Here is an 18,572-nt window from a genome sequence, read left to right as displayed (position 1 = left end):
TTATCGACTGCCAGAGTAAATGTTCCAGCAACATCACAGTACAAACAATGATCAGGGACGACGGAAGCAGAGGGGGGAGGATAATACAAAAGGGGTACCGCTGAGAGGGCGTGTGTGCAATCCATATAGCTTACGCCGGATATATCCCGCGTAGACGGTTTCCCATTGTATTTATTTTATTTAATTGGCGTATATCCGGCGTGAGCTTTACATGGATTCTGCCCTTTTGGGGACACGGTCCCTTGTTGCCTAAATCATGCCCCTTCTCAGGGGCGTCGCCAAAGAGGGGGGAACGGGGGTGCGGTGCCCCCAACAATTTCTCCGTCGGCACATTAAGGACTTTTTGCCGGGCAAAAGAAGCAATTTTTAACTCACCCTGGAAACTTTTTGCAACAATTATAAGGTATTTACTTTCCTGTCAGTATATAAGAGTATTTATCTTTTGACCACACCCTTAAAAAGTGGGACACGCCCGTTTTTGTCGGCAAAAAGCACTTCTTTACCCCTCCCAAATTTTTTTGTCTTCGCTCTTGCCCCTACTAACTTTTAAGAAGGCACCCCTTTCATACTATTACTATGTAAAACCATATTGATCATTTTGATTTTGGGTCACGTTTTTTTTTTTGTAACCTTATTTTAATTCGATATTGCTTCTAGCTACACATGTATATATATGGATATATACACATACAACTAATCTAAATTGAATCTACTGTATAACAAATGGAAAGGAAATAACTAAGGAAATAAATACGTACATACATAAGCTAAATATTTGAAGCAACTTGGATATGAATAGACCAAATTTACAGGATATCGATATCATTATATTTGCAAACGTTGCATTTACAGCTAGGACCATCCCATCGTTTTATCATACATTTGAAGCTGTTAAAATTGTCAGCTGATTTTAGTTCATTTGGCAGACAGTTCCAGATCTGAGGTACTATGGCTTTAAGGCTCTTGGAACCGAAAGTTACTTGGTTCGGTCGAAAATGATTTAAGTTGTTAGGATTGCGAGAAATGCTATGCATAAAAGGTGGATTCAAATTTCTAATTGTCTTGAATATTTCGATACAGAGGGTTCTCTGACGAGCAACTTGCATTGTACACTTTTTTGACCTAGTAAGAAGATAATCATAGGAACTTTTATGATCATTGTACAAAAATCGTAGCGCGCGTTCCTGTATCCTATCAATTTTCTGAAGAGATTTTGAAGACGAAAAATACCAAACCAAAGGAGAATAGTTAAAATTAGAATACACGAAACTTTGAACCAAAACTTCTTTTTCAGCGAAACCAATAAATGGCTTGAGTTGCTTGAGAACGTTCAGTTGTGCCGCAGCTTTTTTGCAAAGGTTTGATATATGTAGATCAAAGTTCAATTTGTAGTCTAGTGTTACACCAAGGAGTTTAACAGTCTCTTCAGATTTGATAGAATGTCCTTGAAAGTTAAGATTTATGCCACAAGTATTTGTCTGGTCCTTTTTAACAAAAAGTGCATGGAATTTGTTCGGGTTCGCAATCATTTCATTTTGTTCGAGCCACGACAAAGCGCTGTCGGCTTCATTTTCCAAGACCTTGACAAGATCTGGAAAGGATTCGGAAAAGAAAGCAAGCGTGTTATCATCAGCATAATTATACATGGTTGCTTGCTTTATAAAAGAGAAAAGGTCATTAATGTAGAAATTGAAAAGAAAAGGACCTAAAACTGATCCCTGTGGTACTCCTGCTACAATTTCTTGAAAGGAACAGTAAACGTTATTTATTTCGGACACTCTGCTTCCGTTTTTAAGATAGGAATGGACAAGAACCAGGGGGTGTTATGCCCCCGAATCCATGATATGTCTAACAGCTCCTGCTGTGATCATAGGGAGTTCTAGGCAGGATCATTTTCGTATTTTGTGAAGAAATATTCGTTAAAATTCGACGTTCTTTTCGTGATGTAATTCATTGATTTTTGAGACGGCCTTTACGTAACCAAAAGTTGTTAATGGGCGATACCTTCATGTAAATTGGCGTTTCTTGTTGGTAAAAACGCGGGTAAAAGGACGTTTTCTGGCGGTAAAATGAGCACAGCCTTATTTTTATGTTTTGTCACCTCCCCCCTCCCCACGCCTATTTTGCTTGTTCGTCTAGCAAAATATTAAGAAAAGCATCCATAGGCTCTGAGGAAGGGGGCAAAACAATCTTTTTTGTACTGTGAACTTATAGGATTTTTTAGTAACTACTGTTGATATCATAGCCAAAGAAATAATGCAAGGGGGGTTACCGGTCATGTGTCAGGGTCCCTTTTCTCTTCTGATGTTTCTTCATTATGTTGAGGGCCTCCCCTAAGAATTTCCCTCTCCCTACAAGCTTGCGCTCTCCCTTGGAACTTGAGCTCTAGGTCACCGCAACCGTGTTGCAGCCAGGGGCGTAGCTACTGGGGGTGTGGGGGGAGTCACACTCCTGATGTTTTCATACAGTGGTAAAATTCGGGCAAATACTCGGGAATATAACATTCCGGTATGAAAAAGTTCTCTTTATTTTTCAATATACAATACAAAACAACGAATAACTTAAATATCTAGATAATTATATCATTTAAGTATATATTCATTGCCATTAAATATATTACATAAACTATTTTATGTTTTCATTGAAACCCTTATAAATCAAATTTCCGGAAAATTTATTGAAAACGGCAAAATTCGGGCAAAAACTTTTTGACATCTCCAAATAATTGTAGTGTCAATACTCTTCTGAATGCAGTTGTTCCTAGTTTCCGATTCCGGTTTCGATAATAAGACAGGTCACAATATCCTATTTGTGCACCAAGCAGTGATCTTTGCTTTTCTTTGTCCAGTAATTCACGTGCGATCTAAAATTATGCTGTTTACATGGATTGCTCTTTTCAAATATAGGGATGCGGGAATTCTTGTTTCGCATCTTTAGGCCATCCATCTTTCTTGCTATAATCAGAGAGAGATAGAGAAGGGTTTAGAAATGCTCTGATTTGCAAGCCGAGCCAGGTTTTTGCATGCAATTTTGCATGAAGAGGTAAGACATCTTTCAGAAAAAGGAAATCTTAAGTTTGACTGTTATATGAAAATTGAAGTCTGGCAGAAAAATTGCTGGCAATGATAGAACTTTGTTATAATGATAGAACCAACACATCTCTATAGCAAACAGAAACGCGTGATTCAAAGAACTACTGATTTGGCCTTAGTCACTTGATTTCTTGTTGGTTCTTAGAAAAAGTTGTTAAAAACAAGCCGTGGATGTAGTAATGTTCAAAGTCCAAAAAGGATTGAGTATCCTTGTCGGCCATTTTGAATGTCATTGGAGAGTACAGGGGTGGTTTTGGTTTCTTGGAAATAGTGGATTGTATTAAAAAATGAGCAGTAATTGTGTAGTGAATCAATTTAGGTTATTTTATACAATCCATCATTTCTTTTTCTGCATTCCTACGTAATTCTATAATTCTTCATACTCTATGCTAATTACACTTACATAATTGTTAGCCATCAAGCACATGCTTTCCTTTGTATAACGCTTAATTAGATTTGCTAGTTTTCTATATCAATACCATAAAGATGATCAATACCATTTCTATGATCAATACGCACTTTTGTAAATAATAATTAGTCAGTAGAAATCACGTTACACACTGCACAAACAGTTTGCATCTCTCTGGCTCCTTGTCCTCTGCTCCATTTTTAAAACTTCACACATCTTCATTAAAATCAGCGAACACTTCCACGACAGCGACCAAATATATCGATTATTTTATCGATATCTTTTTGTGAACATGATTTGCAACTTTTTCAGCAATTAACACACTTTTTTGCTTACCTGCCTATTCTTGTGATTATTGAACAGTTTATGTTCCATTTCAAGGATGCCAGAAACTCATTATCTTTTTGTAGAAGGAGCAAACCTTTATTATGATTTCTGTCGAAGGGTTTGCATTCACGCTTGTGTAACACAGTTTAGAGCACCTTGATTCAGCGTTTTTCAATCTTTTCTATCCACGGCACATTATTTGCGGATAGTTATAATTTTTTTTTCAATTCTTTCAATTCTTTCAATTTTTTCAATGGACCAATTAAGTGAAATTATAGAATTCTCCACGGCACACTAGGTAATACCTCAAGGAAAATAACTAACAAGAAAATAATTGTCATTTTTATCTTTTTTTATTGTGTTTGACATGCTCTACACCATTTAATGTGATCTTGCTGCCCGTGAATAGTCTCGTAGCAGTTTTTGCTTAGGGCCCAGATGCTTTTATTACACCAAAGCACATACAAAGTAATATTCACTATCACTTAATCGTGCATAGATTTCTTCCAAAACTTTGCCCATCACATTGTAGAAACAATTGAACAGAGCTATGCTTTCTAGATGGGTTTTAGGGTCTTCTTTATCCTTGCAAAGAAAATAGGTGTCCTGTCCACTGCCTTTACTGACTCGCACTGGCAAGCTCAGTGTGTTGCACTTTGTCCCTTTTACCTATATGACGGTTCATGTTGAACTTTTCTATTGAAATTACATGTCTTTTGGTGCAGGCCTCAATGAAATTGTAGAGACCTTGAGCAATACCAAGTCCATTTCTCATTGATATTCTGCGAGATTCAACTAATGGCCAAGACAGTGGACATAGATACTCAGCGGAGAACATTCCTCCATTCGCTTTGCCAAGCCCTCAGCTTTGCCGCCCATTTTAGACCGTCGAAGCATTTGCCAACGAGTTTCTACATACGCTTTTAAGCCGCATTTGTACAATTGCTGAAGACCGAGTTTTGTAAAATTTAGCAAAAACTTCCTTTCGGACACCATTCAGTGCAAAAATGACACAAACTAACATTTATTCGTGCTGACGAAAGCAAGATGTTTAATCAATCATGATAGCATAATATCCGCTTTCTTTTACTGTTTCGACAATCTTCTCAAGCTCTAATTGGGCTGTTGCTGTTCTTTTCGCTTTTTTGTGTTTTTTTCACCCCATAGATTTTTACCATATTCCAATACTTCTGAAAGCGCTCACGATTACGACCACTTGATTTTTTCATCTCAGATATTTTTAGCCATGTTCAAAATGTAGTTTTTTTTATACTTTTTGCTTTTGGAGAAGCCTCCTGCCCGAATTTTGCCCGAAAAAATCAGCTGCCCGAATCTAAGGAGGGCTTCAGCACCCACAGCCCCCCCCCGTCCCGTACGCCTATGGCATTATGACGTAGCCCGGCATTGTGGCGTAGCAGTGTCACCAAATTTAATCGTTTTGTTTGGATTTTTTCGGTAAAGGGCAACAAGTCAGCGTTATAAATTGATAAATAATTGGATTTATGAAACGAATTTTATCGTGGGAACTTTTAAGTCAATAACGGTCGGTTGAATAATTTGGCTGGGAGTCCCTTTATCATAATTATCTAGTCTTTAGAATTGCAGCGAAATCCCTCTACGACGATCTTTGAAGGGACCAAAAGTGTGGCTCGTTATAATGGGAGTTCGTTTAACAATTGACTTGCTTTATCAGAGCAGTTTGTTAGGCAAAATTGTGGGACCAGAAGCTTTGATCGTTTAAAAGGGAGATTTCCGATTTCAAAGGATCTTTTAGTTTGATTTTTGTTGTTCACGAATGACTCCAATTTTTTTCAGTTTACTCGGTTCTGTTCAATACCATCCCATGTAATAACCATAATTAACGAAAAATATAGGCAATCGAAAAGAGCACTTGCGAAAAGATCTGAAAGAAAATTAAGAGAGACAAGACTGTCAACAAAGTCGCTTATAAATGTTAATAACGATCGTTATTACTGTTTGCTCGAGTGCTATTTCATTGATAACTAATTGATAACGAGGTAACGGCGTTTAAATTGCGTAGATTTGTTTATAATCCTAGAGATTCTTTAAAAGCCCAGTGAATTAATACAGATTTTGAGTCACCATAAACATTCTCACTCCCTCGCTATCGCTTAGAAAGCATTCGTCACGAAACATAACCACAAATAGAAGATGTTTTATAAACATGTTCAATTTTTAAGAAGATTTTGTAACTTGTTTTAAGATCACATACCACTGCCAGCGATGTGGAAAATTTGTTTGTTCAGAACGTTTTTGTGTAACATTGTTCAGTTCACATAATCTGTATCCAAAATGCGCTTAGTTTCAGGGGCCATGCTGGACCATACTTTAGCCGCGCAGGGTGGCTCCTATGTTTTGCGCTCTTAATAGAAGGATTAATAAAAAGGCGCTTATGTTTACCCGAATGACATCGTTAAGTATCGCTGAAGCTAAAATTCCGTTTCATTATCCAAAAGGGGCAACTTGCAGTAAGTTGTTCTGATAAACGCGCTCGTTAGTTTAACGTTTGAGGTTGTTTTGAGTAAGAAAGGACTTCAATCGAAGGTTCAGGTACAATACATCCGTTTTCTGAATCACAAGAAGTATTATTGTCTGCATTATCGTATTGGCGTTTTATGGTTGGCAATCATGGCTTCGGTGAGTTCTAGGATAATACAGCTATTTATGTGACGATAATCTGTTAAATCTGCTTCATTTCTTGGAAAACAGAGGAATATCAAACCATTTTTAGCAATAACGATGTCATGTCGTTGACATGATTGGTCCTAACGATATCATGTTGTTTGCTGCAAATACGATAAATCCAATAATTTTAACCAGAATGAACAATATTGACGGACAAAATTTAACATTCTCGAAGTCTTAAGCAGAACTACGATCATCACCTTTTCAACATTCGAGAAAAAGCCTACGATGGAGAGCTTTGCACCCCTATAAAAACTTTTGTATCAGATCGTCAAGCTTCAGTCTATATTGAGTCAGGGGTCTTCGTAATTTATATGATTACAATGCTTTAGGGATAGGCAGTGCCCATGGTGAAAATGTTTTGTTACGTTTTTTGTTAAGTTATGTTTTTTTATTCTATGTTTTGTTATTCTATGTTTTGCTATGTTATATCATGTTATGTTATTTTATGTTATTTTATGTTATGTTATGTTATGTTATGTTATGTTATGTTATGTTATGTTATGTTATGTTATGTTATGTTATGTTATGTTATGTTATGTTATGTTATGTTAATGTTATGTTATTCTATGTTATGTTATGTTATGTTATGTTACGTTATGCTATGTTACGTTACGTTATGTTAGGCTATGTTATGTTTTGTTAATGTTATGTTATGTTTGATATGTTTTTTATGCTATGTTATGTTATTTAATGTTATATTATGTTATATTATGTTATGTTATGTTATGTTATGTTATGTTATGTTATGTTATGTTATGTTATGTTATGTTATGTTATGTTATGTTATGCTATGTTGTGTTATGTTATGTTATGTTATGTTATGTTATGTTATGTTAATGTTAGGTTATGTTGAAAACAGCTTGAACCTGATGATCTTGTGTAAACATTAACAAAGAACACAAAAAACTAACAAATGGGAAAAATATGGATATCAACCGTCATTTTTGTATTTTCTCACCATTTCGTTGTTTAGTTTAAGAAGTTTTGTCAATCTTAACAGCGCTTGTATTTTATTAGCTGCTTGACCAAAAGTGTTTCATAGTTTGTTCCCAACCTCAGCAAAGATCCCAAACTTCTGGGACGCACATAACCTCCAATGGAATGGATAAGGGCTGCTTTCAGAAATGATAATATTTCGACGAATATTAATTTGCATATTATATGGATAATATCAGTTTGCACAAATCATCATTTTCTCTTTTTTGCAAATGAAAATCTATAAACAAAAAGGCAATATCTTTTAAAGAACAACTTTTCTAGGTTCACAGCCTTTTCATATATTGTAGAGTTTAGTAAACTTGTATATTTTTTTGTAAAACTTGTAAAAATTTGAGAAACACCGCAACTGATCTTCAAGTCCCACTAATGAAAACAAGTAATGGTCAGCGAGCTTTCTCATATCGTGGTGCTGGAGTTTGGAACCTCTTGGGTTGTGAAGTCAAGCGGGCATCCTCATTGAAAGCATTTAAAGAAGCTTTAAAATATAGTTTATTTATTTATTTATTTATTCATTTGTTCATTATTGTAATTAAATTAGGGTTTTACTTCGTATTTATTTTTAACTTAATTTGTAACGTTTTATGCACGGCCCCCTGAAAAGCAATCTATCGATTGACGGGGTTACCGTGCTTAAAAAAATTAAAATGAATGAAAATGAATGAATATGAATTACAATCGGATATGAAATACTGAATTACTTCCGCTAGATTTGTTAAACGCCTTTAATGTATACGGTATCATTTCATTTCATTTTTGATTCTAGCATTTGACACCGTGGAAGATATTCCAAGGCCACATGAACGTAGGGATAGATGGGCACTCAGAAGCCACTGATAGCGAATAATAACAAAGTCTCATACACAGCAGTACTGCATCGTTACATTGACTCTAAAGAAATGCCATCGAGGTATGATAAGGACACAAACCAGCACCCCTTAGAGCACTTAAACCATGCCACACCTAGACTGCGTCCTGATGAAAAAGCTTCTGATGACAAATCGCAGAGGAACTCTTTTGACTTTAGGGCGCATCCAAACCTTCCTGGAATCCCCATTCCATATGAATATCATGTTGAAATGAAACCTGAAAGTATCTATGTGGAATCAAAAAAAAGAATTCTGCGGAGAGACATCTTTAACTTTTTGGAAGGACATAAAACTTTTTCGAGCAGAGTTTATCACCATTTTGTGTAAGTATGGACTCATTTTCTTCTACTTTCTTAAAACAGTTATCAATCTGGCTTTCAGAGCCCGGAAATCGTTACTGTCAAACGGTTACAAGAAGGCCAATGAAATTTACGGAGATGGAAGTGCCACGCCCGAACACCGCCTTATTTCCTTCTTTTGAGAAATGTTTCCAAAGCGTGAGTCGAATGTCCGGTAGAATAATGGACGCTTTTCTTGATTCTGCTTAATGCGAATCCCAGGCCCTGTCTACGTTTTAAAAGATTAAGAAACGGTTGTACTTTTAAAACAGAAACTTTTAAAAAAATCTTCAACTAAATGGAAATGAAATTATTAGGACTCTCTTTCAGGAAAATGCGTTTTCATCAAAATATGAATTAATCAAAAGCTTGTAAAAACGTTTTATGAGTTTGCTTTTTTACTTAAGCGAATCACAGTTTTTTCGTCTACAAGGACACGTATATTTTGTTCTTAACTAGTTTTGAAAACAGAATATGGCATCAAATGTAAATAACAATTTCTGATTCAATGCAACTTTAGCCATTTCTGTTGATTTGATGTTTATTGTGCTATTTTTCTTTCTTTTAGTATATTCATCATTCTTAGCAGTATTTTGTTCGCAGTTTGCTCCACTCTAAAGGACCAATCAGACACATTTTCTATTCGTATGCGTAATGTCACACTAGGATATGTAAGTTAGCCGTTTTCGGCAGAGATTTTATCTTTTTTATACCGGGTATCTTTCTGTATCAAAATAGCGGTCTGCAAACAAAATTCTACCTTCCATCTGCTGAACCCATCCCAGTGGATTATTCCGATATCGACTTGTCACTTTTCTCATTTTCTTGATGTCAGAGCTCAGAGAAACCCCTCAACCATCCCATAGATAAAGACAATTTAATAGCCCTATCTGAAGTCCTCCTGTAATAAGATTTAATTTGATGAAATCACAAGACTTCAACCAAAAACGGACTTTGACCAAAAACTGTTGATCTCAGTTTTGCCTTGTCGATTTTTGATTAGTAACAGGTCGAAGTTAATCGGATTTCAATCTCTTCTGTTGGCTATGGTTAATGAACTTTTTTCCCAGTTAGCTTGTGTTGGCTTATATCATTACGTTTAACGAAAATAGACACTACTTTTTAAATGCGTTTTTGAGCAAATCAATTAAAAAAATTATATATATCCTTGTCTAAAGAAAATGCGCTTTTTGTATAACCTTTTTCTATGTTCTAGGAATTCTGTTTATTCTTTATTTTCTCCATCGAATATGGCCTACGAGTATGGTCCTGTACTGCTAATAGCAGCTACATTAGCTTCCAGGGAAGACTCCGGTTTATTCGCCGACCGATTATGATTCTTGGTAAGCTAGTTTTATTAATATAGATCAGAAGTATGGGGTGAAATGTAGGACCTTTTGAAACTACACATCTTCCGGTCTGTTTTTTAGTTTCAAAGTTATTTTTAACCACGATAAAGAGACTCCTTAAATGTAAACCATTCACATGGCTCGAAAAGGGTAACCTTCTAATGAGAATCCAAGCTGTAAAAAAGTGGATTGTCTAGGCAACTTAACTACTATGGTAAAAAAGTCGCATATTTTATGTATGTGTTCATTAAATTTATAATTGCGGACAATCATCAGGACAGCCACATATGAACATGGGAGACACAGTAAATTTGATCGGGATTGGGAAACTGAACGTGAGACAGTCAACAGAAAAACACGGGGAATCAAATTGTTCCTAGCGTAATATACTTATCCGTTAGTGATTTTGGAGCTATGCTAAACAGACACATACTCCAATGTCAGGTCTTACTATTTGCTAAGATCGACACATAAATTCTTTATGCCAAACAGACCAAACTTTTCATTTCATTGGCACTGTTTACAACATGCATGGGAAAAGTCTCCTTCCACTTTCCATTTTCTTCGACATAGGAAGTGTTTTGACATTAGCAATTTGAAAATTTGCCCCCCCCCTCTCCCCAAATGTATTAGCATAATATGACACCAGTAAAATACCACTTTAGATGGCTATTGTTACACTCATTTATTATGTCCCCCTTCCCCCAAACAAAAAGTTGTTTCTCGGTCTTGCGTAGATACCAACTGCTGTGCAAATGTAGATTTTATAGAAATGTTGATAGTCAAGGAAATGGGTAACGCTTTTTTCCTTTTTCAGATGCAGTCACTATACTTGCTTCGGTGATATTGATTGTGACCTTGGCATTGAATTTCCAAACTGATGAATATCGGTGATTATGCGAATTTTTATTCGATCCTTCTTCTCGATGACTTATTCGATTGTTATTCGTGATTTGAGCTTAAATAAAAACTTTTTGTTCATTTAAATAAATTTGCTGGATTCATAGCCCACATTATTGGATTACTGAATTTGCAATAATATATTTTCATCAGCAAAGAAAGAGTTATTTGTATATGTAGATATGGGGTATTTGATGAGGGAGGTATTAGTGGGGTTGCTGTCAACACCATTTTCTTTTAATTAGCCCTCAAAATTATTCCTTGGTCTCACAATTATATGACAGCAGGTAATATGGCAACAAAGTTGCCTTCATTTATGTCTTCACTGATATAAGGCACGACACTGGCTTGGATATTCGGTCATTCATTGTGTCAATGTTGGAATGAGCAACAAATAGAAAAAAACATAAAATTATTTTCGAATTTCAATCTATCCGCTTTTCAGTATTCTTACAAAATAGATTTTACCTTGTCCCATATGCAAGGGCAGAACTATCTTTCACTCTATAGTTTATTTCGCACGTAGGGTTCTTTAAAGAAATCGGTAAGCAAAATTGCAGTTTATCAGGAAAAAGGGTGTTTGGGGGCACATCTGTGGGTAATTGCCTTCGTCGTTGATATTCTAGTAGAATATTTTTTTGGCCTTCTTTATGCACCAATTATTGTGTTGTGTAGTATTTCATGGTACTCTCCAGGGGCCTTTGTTATGGTATTATTCACGTTTCTAGTTTTTACCTATCTCATATTTTGCTTTTATTTGAGATCAAGTGATAGGATAAGAAAAGATACTTTTTAGCCAGTTCTTTATTGAAAATTTTTGTCTAAATTTGGAAGTCATAGCATTTTTTTCTGTCATTGTAGGTTCTTGTTCCTACTTCAGCTGTTTCGTGTTCTAAGAATCGACCGGCATCGAGGTGCATTTGCTACCTTTCAGTGTGTTGTCCGTAATCATTTCAAAGTAAGTCTTCCTTCAACTGATTTAATGTTCTGTTAGTTACTCTAAATTTATTGTTAGTTCAAAAAATTCATCGTCCAGTTCTTCTTGCTCTTCAGACAGGCAGGATTCGGGGAATTTTTGTACATGTCTATTGTGTTTGTGGTTGAAATTATATTATTCAAATAATTTTTTTTCTGTTAAATTTATCAGTGACCATCGACACGCATATAACAGATAAGTACCTCTTTTGTAAACCCAATACCCAAATTCTAGCGATTTCATAAAAATAGAGAACGATGATTCATTCTGGAATGATCCAAACGTCATATCGTCTTCAAACCCGTGATTGAAACGTCGTTTAGAGCAGGAAGATCTTACTTCTAGCCAAACCTTTCATTTGTCTTTCAAGTATTCATGATTTGCAAAGAAATGTGTGGCACAACCACAAGAATCGCTATTGGCTATCTATAATTCCATGTGTAACTAAGCACGGCAAAGGAAATTAAGACATTCTGTAGCTGTTGTCATTAGGAAACCAAGAATCTAAATTATAGGAATATCAACTCCTTTTCATCGATTGTCCTGGCCAGTCTTAAGTCTCAGCTGAAAGTCAACTGGTGTCATTATGGAGGCTGGGGGTGTCTGTCAGAGCTGCCTTGATACAAAGCGTATCTAATAGAACCATAACAATGAAGATACTAGATCAGTAAACACCTAGTAGCTATCTTGCTCAATGAGGAAATGTGGTGTAAACCATTGAAATAGAGACATTGTCAAGAAGCCAACGAAGATGCCCCTTATTTTTCCTGTCTGCTTTTATGGCAGAAAGTCTTCTGAGTCTTTCGCAATATGGGGTAGTTCGTTTCATGATAAAGTCCGTAAATGTTTGAATAGCCTTTGCTGAAAAAATCTGAGAATTAATGATTTATTTGATGAAGACCATATATTCAAACGTTATCTTGATGCATAACAAGCAGCAATTGATAACAAACAATTTTTCCTAACAAACAACAATTAACAGCTCGCTGTCTACCAGAATTTTGAAAGAGGCAACATTCTTTTTATCCCACATTGTTCGACCATTGACTGTTCTTCATCAATGGTCACGAGGTTAATGGCAAACACTTTTTGCCATTTCTTTTCTTATTAGTTTTATTTTGTTTAATGATACAGCTCCTAGATATATTTATATTAAAACAGTTATTCAGGAGTAGCTTGGATGTTCGTTGTCGTGAAATTACGTTACCTTTACAGGCATGCTTGAATTAAAAGAAGTAAATTACTTCATAACATAAATTACCAATCACTTGCCTAGAACATTTTCCAGGTCTATTTAGCTACAACTATGACTTGTATCTCTTAACAGTTTAATGAATTGTCCTTTAAAAGCATGATATTCCCTACTAACAAGTAAATCAATAACCCTAAACTAATAAGCTTTTGGTTTGGCAGTTGTACTAGCAGACATTAAAAGGTTTTTCCTACTTTCGGATTCAGATAAGCTGTTCTTCCAGTCCGTCTTGTTTTTATCTAAATTCAGAGTGAAATGGTAAAATTCTGTCAGTGACGCAAATGAATCTAGGCTCATTAATTGTCATTTTCTCTCAGGAACTACTCACTTGCTGGTATATGGGATTTATCGTTATTATGTTTTTGAGCTATATAACATACGCCGATCCGAGTCATACGTCATCAAAGGGGACTGTTTCTGACTTGGCTAATGGATTGTATTGGGGTGTGGTGAGTTATGTTTGTCCCATTTATCTTGCTTTACAAAGCCAATGAATCTCTACTTTGCATATGTTATGGCAAATTATTTTAAGTAGATAAGATTACAAGAGGAAAGATTATTGGTCTTTTCTGATGTGTACAGCTCACGTGACTTACTTTTTGGCTTGTCCTGAGCTGCATAGCGATACGTAATGCCCGTTTTTCAGCATTCAGAGATCACGAGTTTTCCTTACAAATACGATTCCAGACTCTGACCCAGACTTGGGTCACTGCTCTTAATTTCTTCCTTCCTTCCTTCTTGATTTCTTTTAATTGCCTTGTTTTTTGGATAACTTCGGTAAGTCGTCAACCAGAAATAAAAAAAATTTGCGAAATCTCTTGAAATGGAATACGAAATATTCAGAAAAAGAATTTTTCAGGGCAAGAGTATTTTGGTACGGTCAAGCAAAGGGATTGGGAATAACCCCTCAAATTCTGATTTGATAAGCTCTGATTTGTAGTGAAGTTTTGATGTAGTTGCTATGCAGGTCATACACGCCATTTGTCAAACTCTTGCCTACCGTATTATGCCATAAACCAACCTTTGATGCCATAGAACACCAATGAGTGCCACAACACGCCTTACCCACCTATCTACCATTCCAGCATAGATTTCAATACGTAAGCTGCGATGTTGATTGTGTTTTACAAAGACCTCTTTTCGACGTCGCTGTTATTATTGTCAGTCAGTACCCCGACTCTATAAACATTTCTCAATCATGGAATGCCAAGACTTTATACTATGAATAATATTTACGTATTTAGCCCTCGCAAAGACAGCCGGTTTTTAATTTTACTGGCGTTGGACGTCATAGTTCATGTGTCTTGGGTCTTTTAATTTCGCTGGGCTCAGTGTTTGAATAAAAAGACATGATAAACCTTTTTTGTGTATGTTTAAACCCTGTATGTTCACACGAGAGTTGTTATGACAACAGTTGCAAAACTTGAAAACTGAAATGAAATTAAAGAATGGAAACGAATGTTTCTCGGTAAAAATTCTTAGAACCTATTGAACACAATCATGTTCATTATTTTCTTTATTGAACCATAATCATGATTGAACACTACAATAAGATAGAGGTATGTTCTTTTTGTGGGGGGGGGGAGATTTTGGCACAGAATAACAGCCTGTTGAGTAAAAGACAATTAGGTTAAAATTTTCATTTTGATTTAAATCAATACTTCTTATCTTTTCAATTTGACTTCGTAACAACAGCAAAATAAAGCTTTTTCGGGTACAGAAAAGCCTAAGTCGAATCTGATCCTATATGTAAGCACTAAGATGGAGTGTATCACATCAAAGTCGACAATGCAAATTCGGCTCCGATTGCCTGCCAACGTGGCCTAAAATCAACCAAGTTTACAGATTGATGCTTATCATCGTAATCCACTTTCAACAAGTTTGAAATTTCCCAAAATACTTTGTTAGTTGATTTCGTTTTGTGTTTCTAAATTTTTGTGTCATTCTTGTAGGTTTCAATGACAACCATTGGATATGGCGATGTCTCCCCTGTTACCGGATTGTCTAAAATAGTTCTCTGCATTTTTGCACTTATGGGAGCAGGGTTTATAGCGATGCCTGCTGTGAGTATGTTTTGCATTTCCTTAATCTTCTCCATCTGCAGTCGCATAATAATCTCAAATTGATCTCATTGTACTGAAATCTTATTTATTTTGAAGCATCCAGCAGACAATTTAAGATGAAAAAGTGCGTATGATCTCTGCTGAATGCAAATCAAACAATTTAGAAATCCTAGGGGGGCTTCATTTGTCTCGAAGCAACATTTGTCAATTTTAAGCCATTGTATAGTTGCCAGCTTGATAGTTAATAAGACCTGACTATATATTGCGACAGATAATATAGTGCGAGGATGACTCAGTTGTTAGAGGCGCTGACTACAGACCCAAGGGTCCGTGGTTCGAGTCCTTGTCATGACCCAGCTTTCATCCAAAGTGGGTAGAGTCGCCAGCCCTCTGTAAACGCGAAGGAGTCATGAGGCGTGGTCACATCGAGAGGAAGGGCCCAGGACACTGCTCGATAAGCATAACCTCTCAGTGTCCTAAAAACTACCTTTGGATGCTAGGTAGAAACAAAACAAATACAAAATACAAGACCATTAGAACTTGCCCAGAGTAGGGGCATGGCTGTGGAGGATTCTGTGATGTCGTCCACCGCCTTTTTAATTGTAGCAATGAATAAAGCAAAGCTTTAGGTAAGATTAAGGGAAAATCCCTTGGAATCATATTTAAGAGCTTAGAAGCCAAAATTGAGCTTTCTTGATGCCCCTCCCATACATTTATCATTTGTTCTAGCAAGGTGTAAAGTTTAAAGCATTTTTTAGAAACCTAGCAAACTTGTAGGAAAATGTTTCCACAAAAAAATGAAAGCGTTATAGCATGTTTTCAGTCTGGTTCTTTGGTGGTAGTGAACCAATTGAAGATCTTATAACCTTGGATTATCTTTGGTTATCTAACCTTTGTTGAACAAGATCTTCCAAGCAGGGGTTGTCTTACCTGAGTTTGTTGAGTGAAACCCTTTCTCTATCGTCACATTGCAGAGGCCAAAATGTGAACTCCAATGCATGCATTTTCTAATAGCAGCTTACTTAACTCGCGATTAGTGATAATTTTTTTAATTTTCGTGATAAAATTTTCTTAAGATTTCTTAATTCTTTCTTCTTCTTTATGTTCCAAATCTTTCGACGTTGGATGGCACAGTAGCTCTCCATTTGTCTCGGTCCATTGCAGTTCTTGTTGCCCTCTCATACCGCATCCCAGTCCACTCCTTTATGTTGTCATACCAACTCATCCTTGGGCGACCTCTGCCTCTCTTTCCATCTATATATCCTTCTAACAGTGTTCTGTATATGTTATTTAGCCGTATCAAATGCCCAAAATATTTCAGTTTCCTGGCCTTTTAAGGTATTGATCAGCTTTCTTTTTTCATTTATTCGTTGAAGCACTTTCTCATTTTTTCACTTTCTCCGTCCATGACAATTTCAGCATTTTTCTAAATCTCAAATGCTTCAAGACGTCTCTCAAGTGTTGTTGTTACAGTCCATGTCTCTACTCCATAAAATTACTAAGTTTCTTAATTACTAAGTGTTAAAGAGCTACTTTTTTTTAGAAAAACACAAAAATGCAATATAAGATAACATCTTTCTATAAGCTATCTTTGCCAGTTGAACCTGAAATATGTACCGAGTCATCGAAACGAATCATTTCCATTTTTAATTGTATCATTTTCAATCAGTTTCTTAAGATTGAGGGTGATCAGTACTAAGGTTTTTTTTAAATTTTTTGTCAATGGCTTTAAAAAAAGCAAAAATTTTATAACATATTGGCTACAAAGCTTTTTCGTCTAGCACTCCTCAGAGCATATAATGTCAGAATAAGGGTCCGAAAAAACATGATGAAGAATATATACTCAGTTGTGGATCGAAATAGGCCAATCAGAAAATCGCAAGCACAAGACCGGTGTAGTTGACCAATCAGTGCCGCGTGCCTAAAGAAAAATTACCACTGGAGTCCAAGAGAGAAAACGAACTCCGTCTGTCTACACAATTTTTTGTCAACTTAGGGTCAATGTTCTATGGATGGTTTTTTATGAAAAAATAGCGTGTGTATGCACTATCACTACCTTGAAGTGCTATACTATTCCCGAAATTTCAGCACGCATGATTCATGCTTGCATTATTAAAAGGATATTTATATCTGAAAATAGAAGAAGTGATACAACCCACATTCTAACCCCCCCCCCCCAAAGTTTTTTGATATTTGGATAGTATAATTCCGTGTTGTGTTTGAGGCCTGAAAATAAGTAAAATAGGTACAGCGCTGTTTGCTCATTTCATTCCTCCCGGTCTGAATGGTCACAGTGAATACAGAGTGCTGTTTTTATGTTTCTTAGGGTTGTGCCACTACTTCTATATCGTTTTTTCTCTACCTTTATAGGGTATAATTGGTTCAGGGTTTGCACTGCAAGTAATCGAGCAAAGGAAATTGAAACAAAAAACTAGACGAAGAAGACCAGCTGCTGAACTCATACAGGTACGATCTTCTCGCAGAATCCCCAACTACTAGGGGCAGGAAGGTGGAAGTAAACATTCGATCCACGTGCATACATACGTTTTATACTCCACTTGCGGTCTCAACATTTTCAAGTCCATATGTAAGACATTCGAATCGAGTAGGCATATCCGTTTCATCGGGATACATGAAGGGGTACCCTGCCCCCTCTTAGTATCCAGGGCGCTTCGTAGCATGAGTAGTGAAACATACCGGCCAACGTTATGGCATCGAGTTAGAAATATCCTGGACCCTGCGTCGATACGATAAGGCATATCCAGCGCAATTCAAGTTTTCAGTTGAGAGTGTGAATCGAAACTGTTGCATATTCGCAACAATTTGTTATTAAGAAATACCGGTATATGGAGAGGGCATTAACTTGAGCTTCATCTATGAACATCCAAAAGGGGCTCATACCCATCTACCTATTTACACAAACTCTTTTACTCCGCCAGTGATTTTCTTTCCTATTGGCTTATGAACAGACAATATTGGTGTTTCTTTGCAGATTGCATGGAAAGTTTATGCATCTAACCCAGCGCGAGGCTTGACGAAGACTTGGCTGACACATATGAAACTACGGGTTTCTATGGTTAATAGTCACAGAAATTCTTTAGGTAATGTTGAGTTTTCTTCATGTGTAACATTAGCTAACGTTTAATTTGTTTTACTAAAGATGTCGTTTTTTATAAATAAAAAAAGAGTGACTATTTTTAGTGCATGATTTTGCAATCCCTTTGGCATTTTGCTCCAAATATAATGTTGCTTCTTACCTGTTATAGCAGCCATTGGATTTTAGGATATAGTA

General features: G+C 36.2%; 1 protein-coding gene across 3 annotated transcripts in view; it reads left to right on the top strand.

Annotated features, from left to right (window-relative positions):
* The window catches only part of LOC135689711 (potassium voltage-gated channel subfamily KQT member 1), a 28,171-nt gene that overhangs the window by 1,112 nt on the left and 8,487 nt on the right, over positions 1 to 18,572 (top strand). For 2 of the 3 annotated variants that reach the window (XM_089115284.1, XM_065207031.2), the window contains 9 exons: positions 8,300 to 8,725; positions 9,309 to 9,411; positions 9,957 to 10,083; positions 10,907 to 10,979; positions 11,851 to 11,947; positions 13,535 to 13,666; positions 15,170 to 15,280; positions 17,651 to 17,746; positions 18,273 to 18,381. In XM_089115284.1, coding sequence (XP_088971410.1) covers positions 8,349 to 8,725; positions 9,309 to 9,411; positions 9,957 to 10,083; positions 10,907 to 10,979; positions 11,851 to 11,947; positions 13,535 to 13,666; positions 15,170 to 15,280; positions 17,651 to 17,746; positions 18,273 to 18,381 — 1,225 coding nt within the window. In that variant the 5' untranslated portion in view covers positions 8,300 to 8,348. Of the gene's footprint in view, positions 1 to 5,226; positions 6,487 to 8,299; positions 8,726 to 9,308; positions 9,412 to 9,956; positions 10,084 to 10,906; positions 10,980 to 11,850; positions 11,948 to 13,534; positions 13,667 to 15,169; positions 15,281 to 17,650; positions 17,747 to 18,272; positions 18,382 to 18,572 lie in introns of those variants that run through there. The other variant, XM_065207032.2, reaches the window with a different exon arrangement.

Source organism: Rhopilema esculentum, unplaced genomic scaffold, assembly GCF_057945365.1.
Source record: "Rhopilema esculentum isolate cy_ngs unplaced genomic scaffold, ASM5794536v1 HiC_scaffold_24, whole genome shotgun sequence".
Lineage (NCBI taxonomy): Eukaryota > Metazoa > Cnidaria > Scyphozoa > Rhizostomeae > Rhizostomatidae > Rhopilema > Rhopilema esculentum.
Note: the sequence above shows the minus strand (reverse complement) of the source record. Positions and strands in the feature narration are given on the sequence as shown.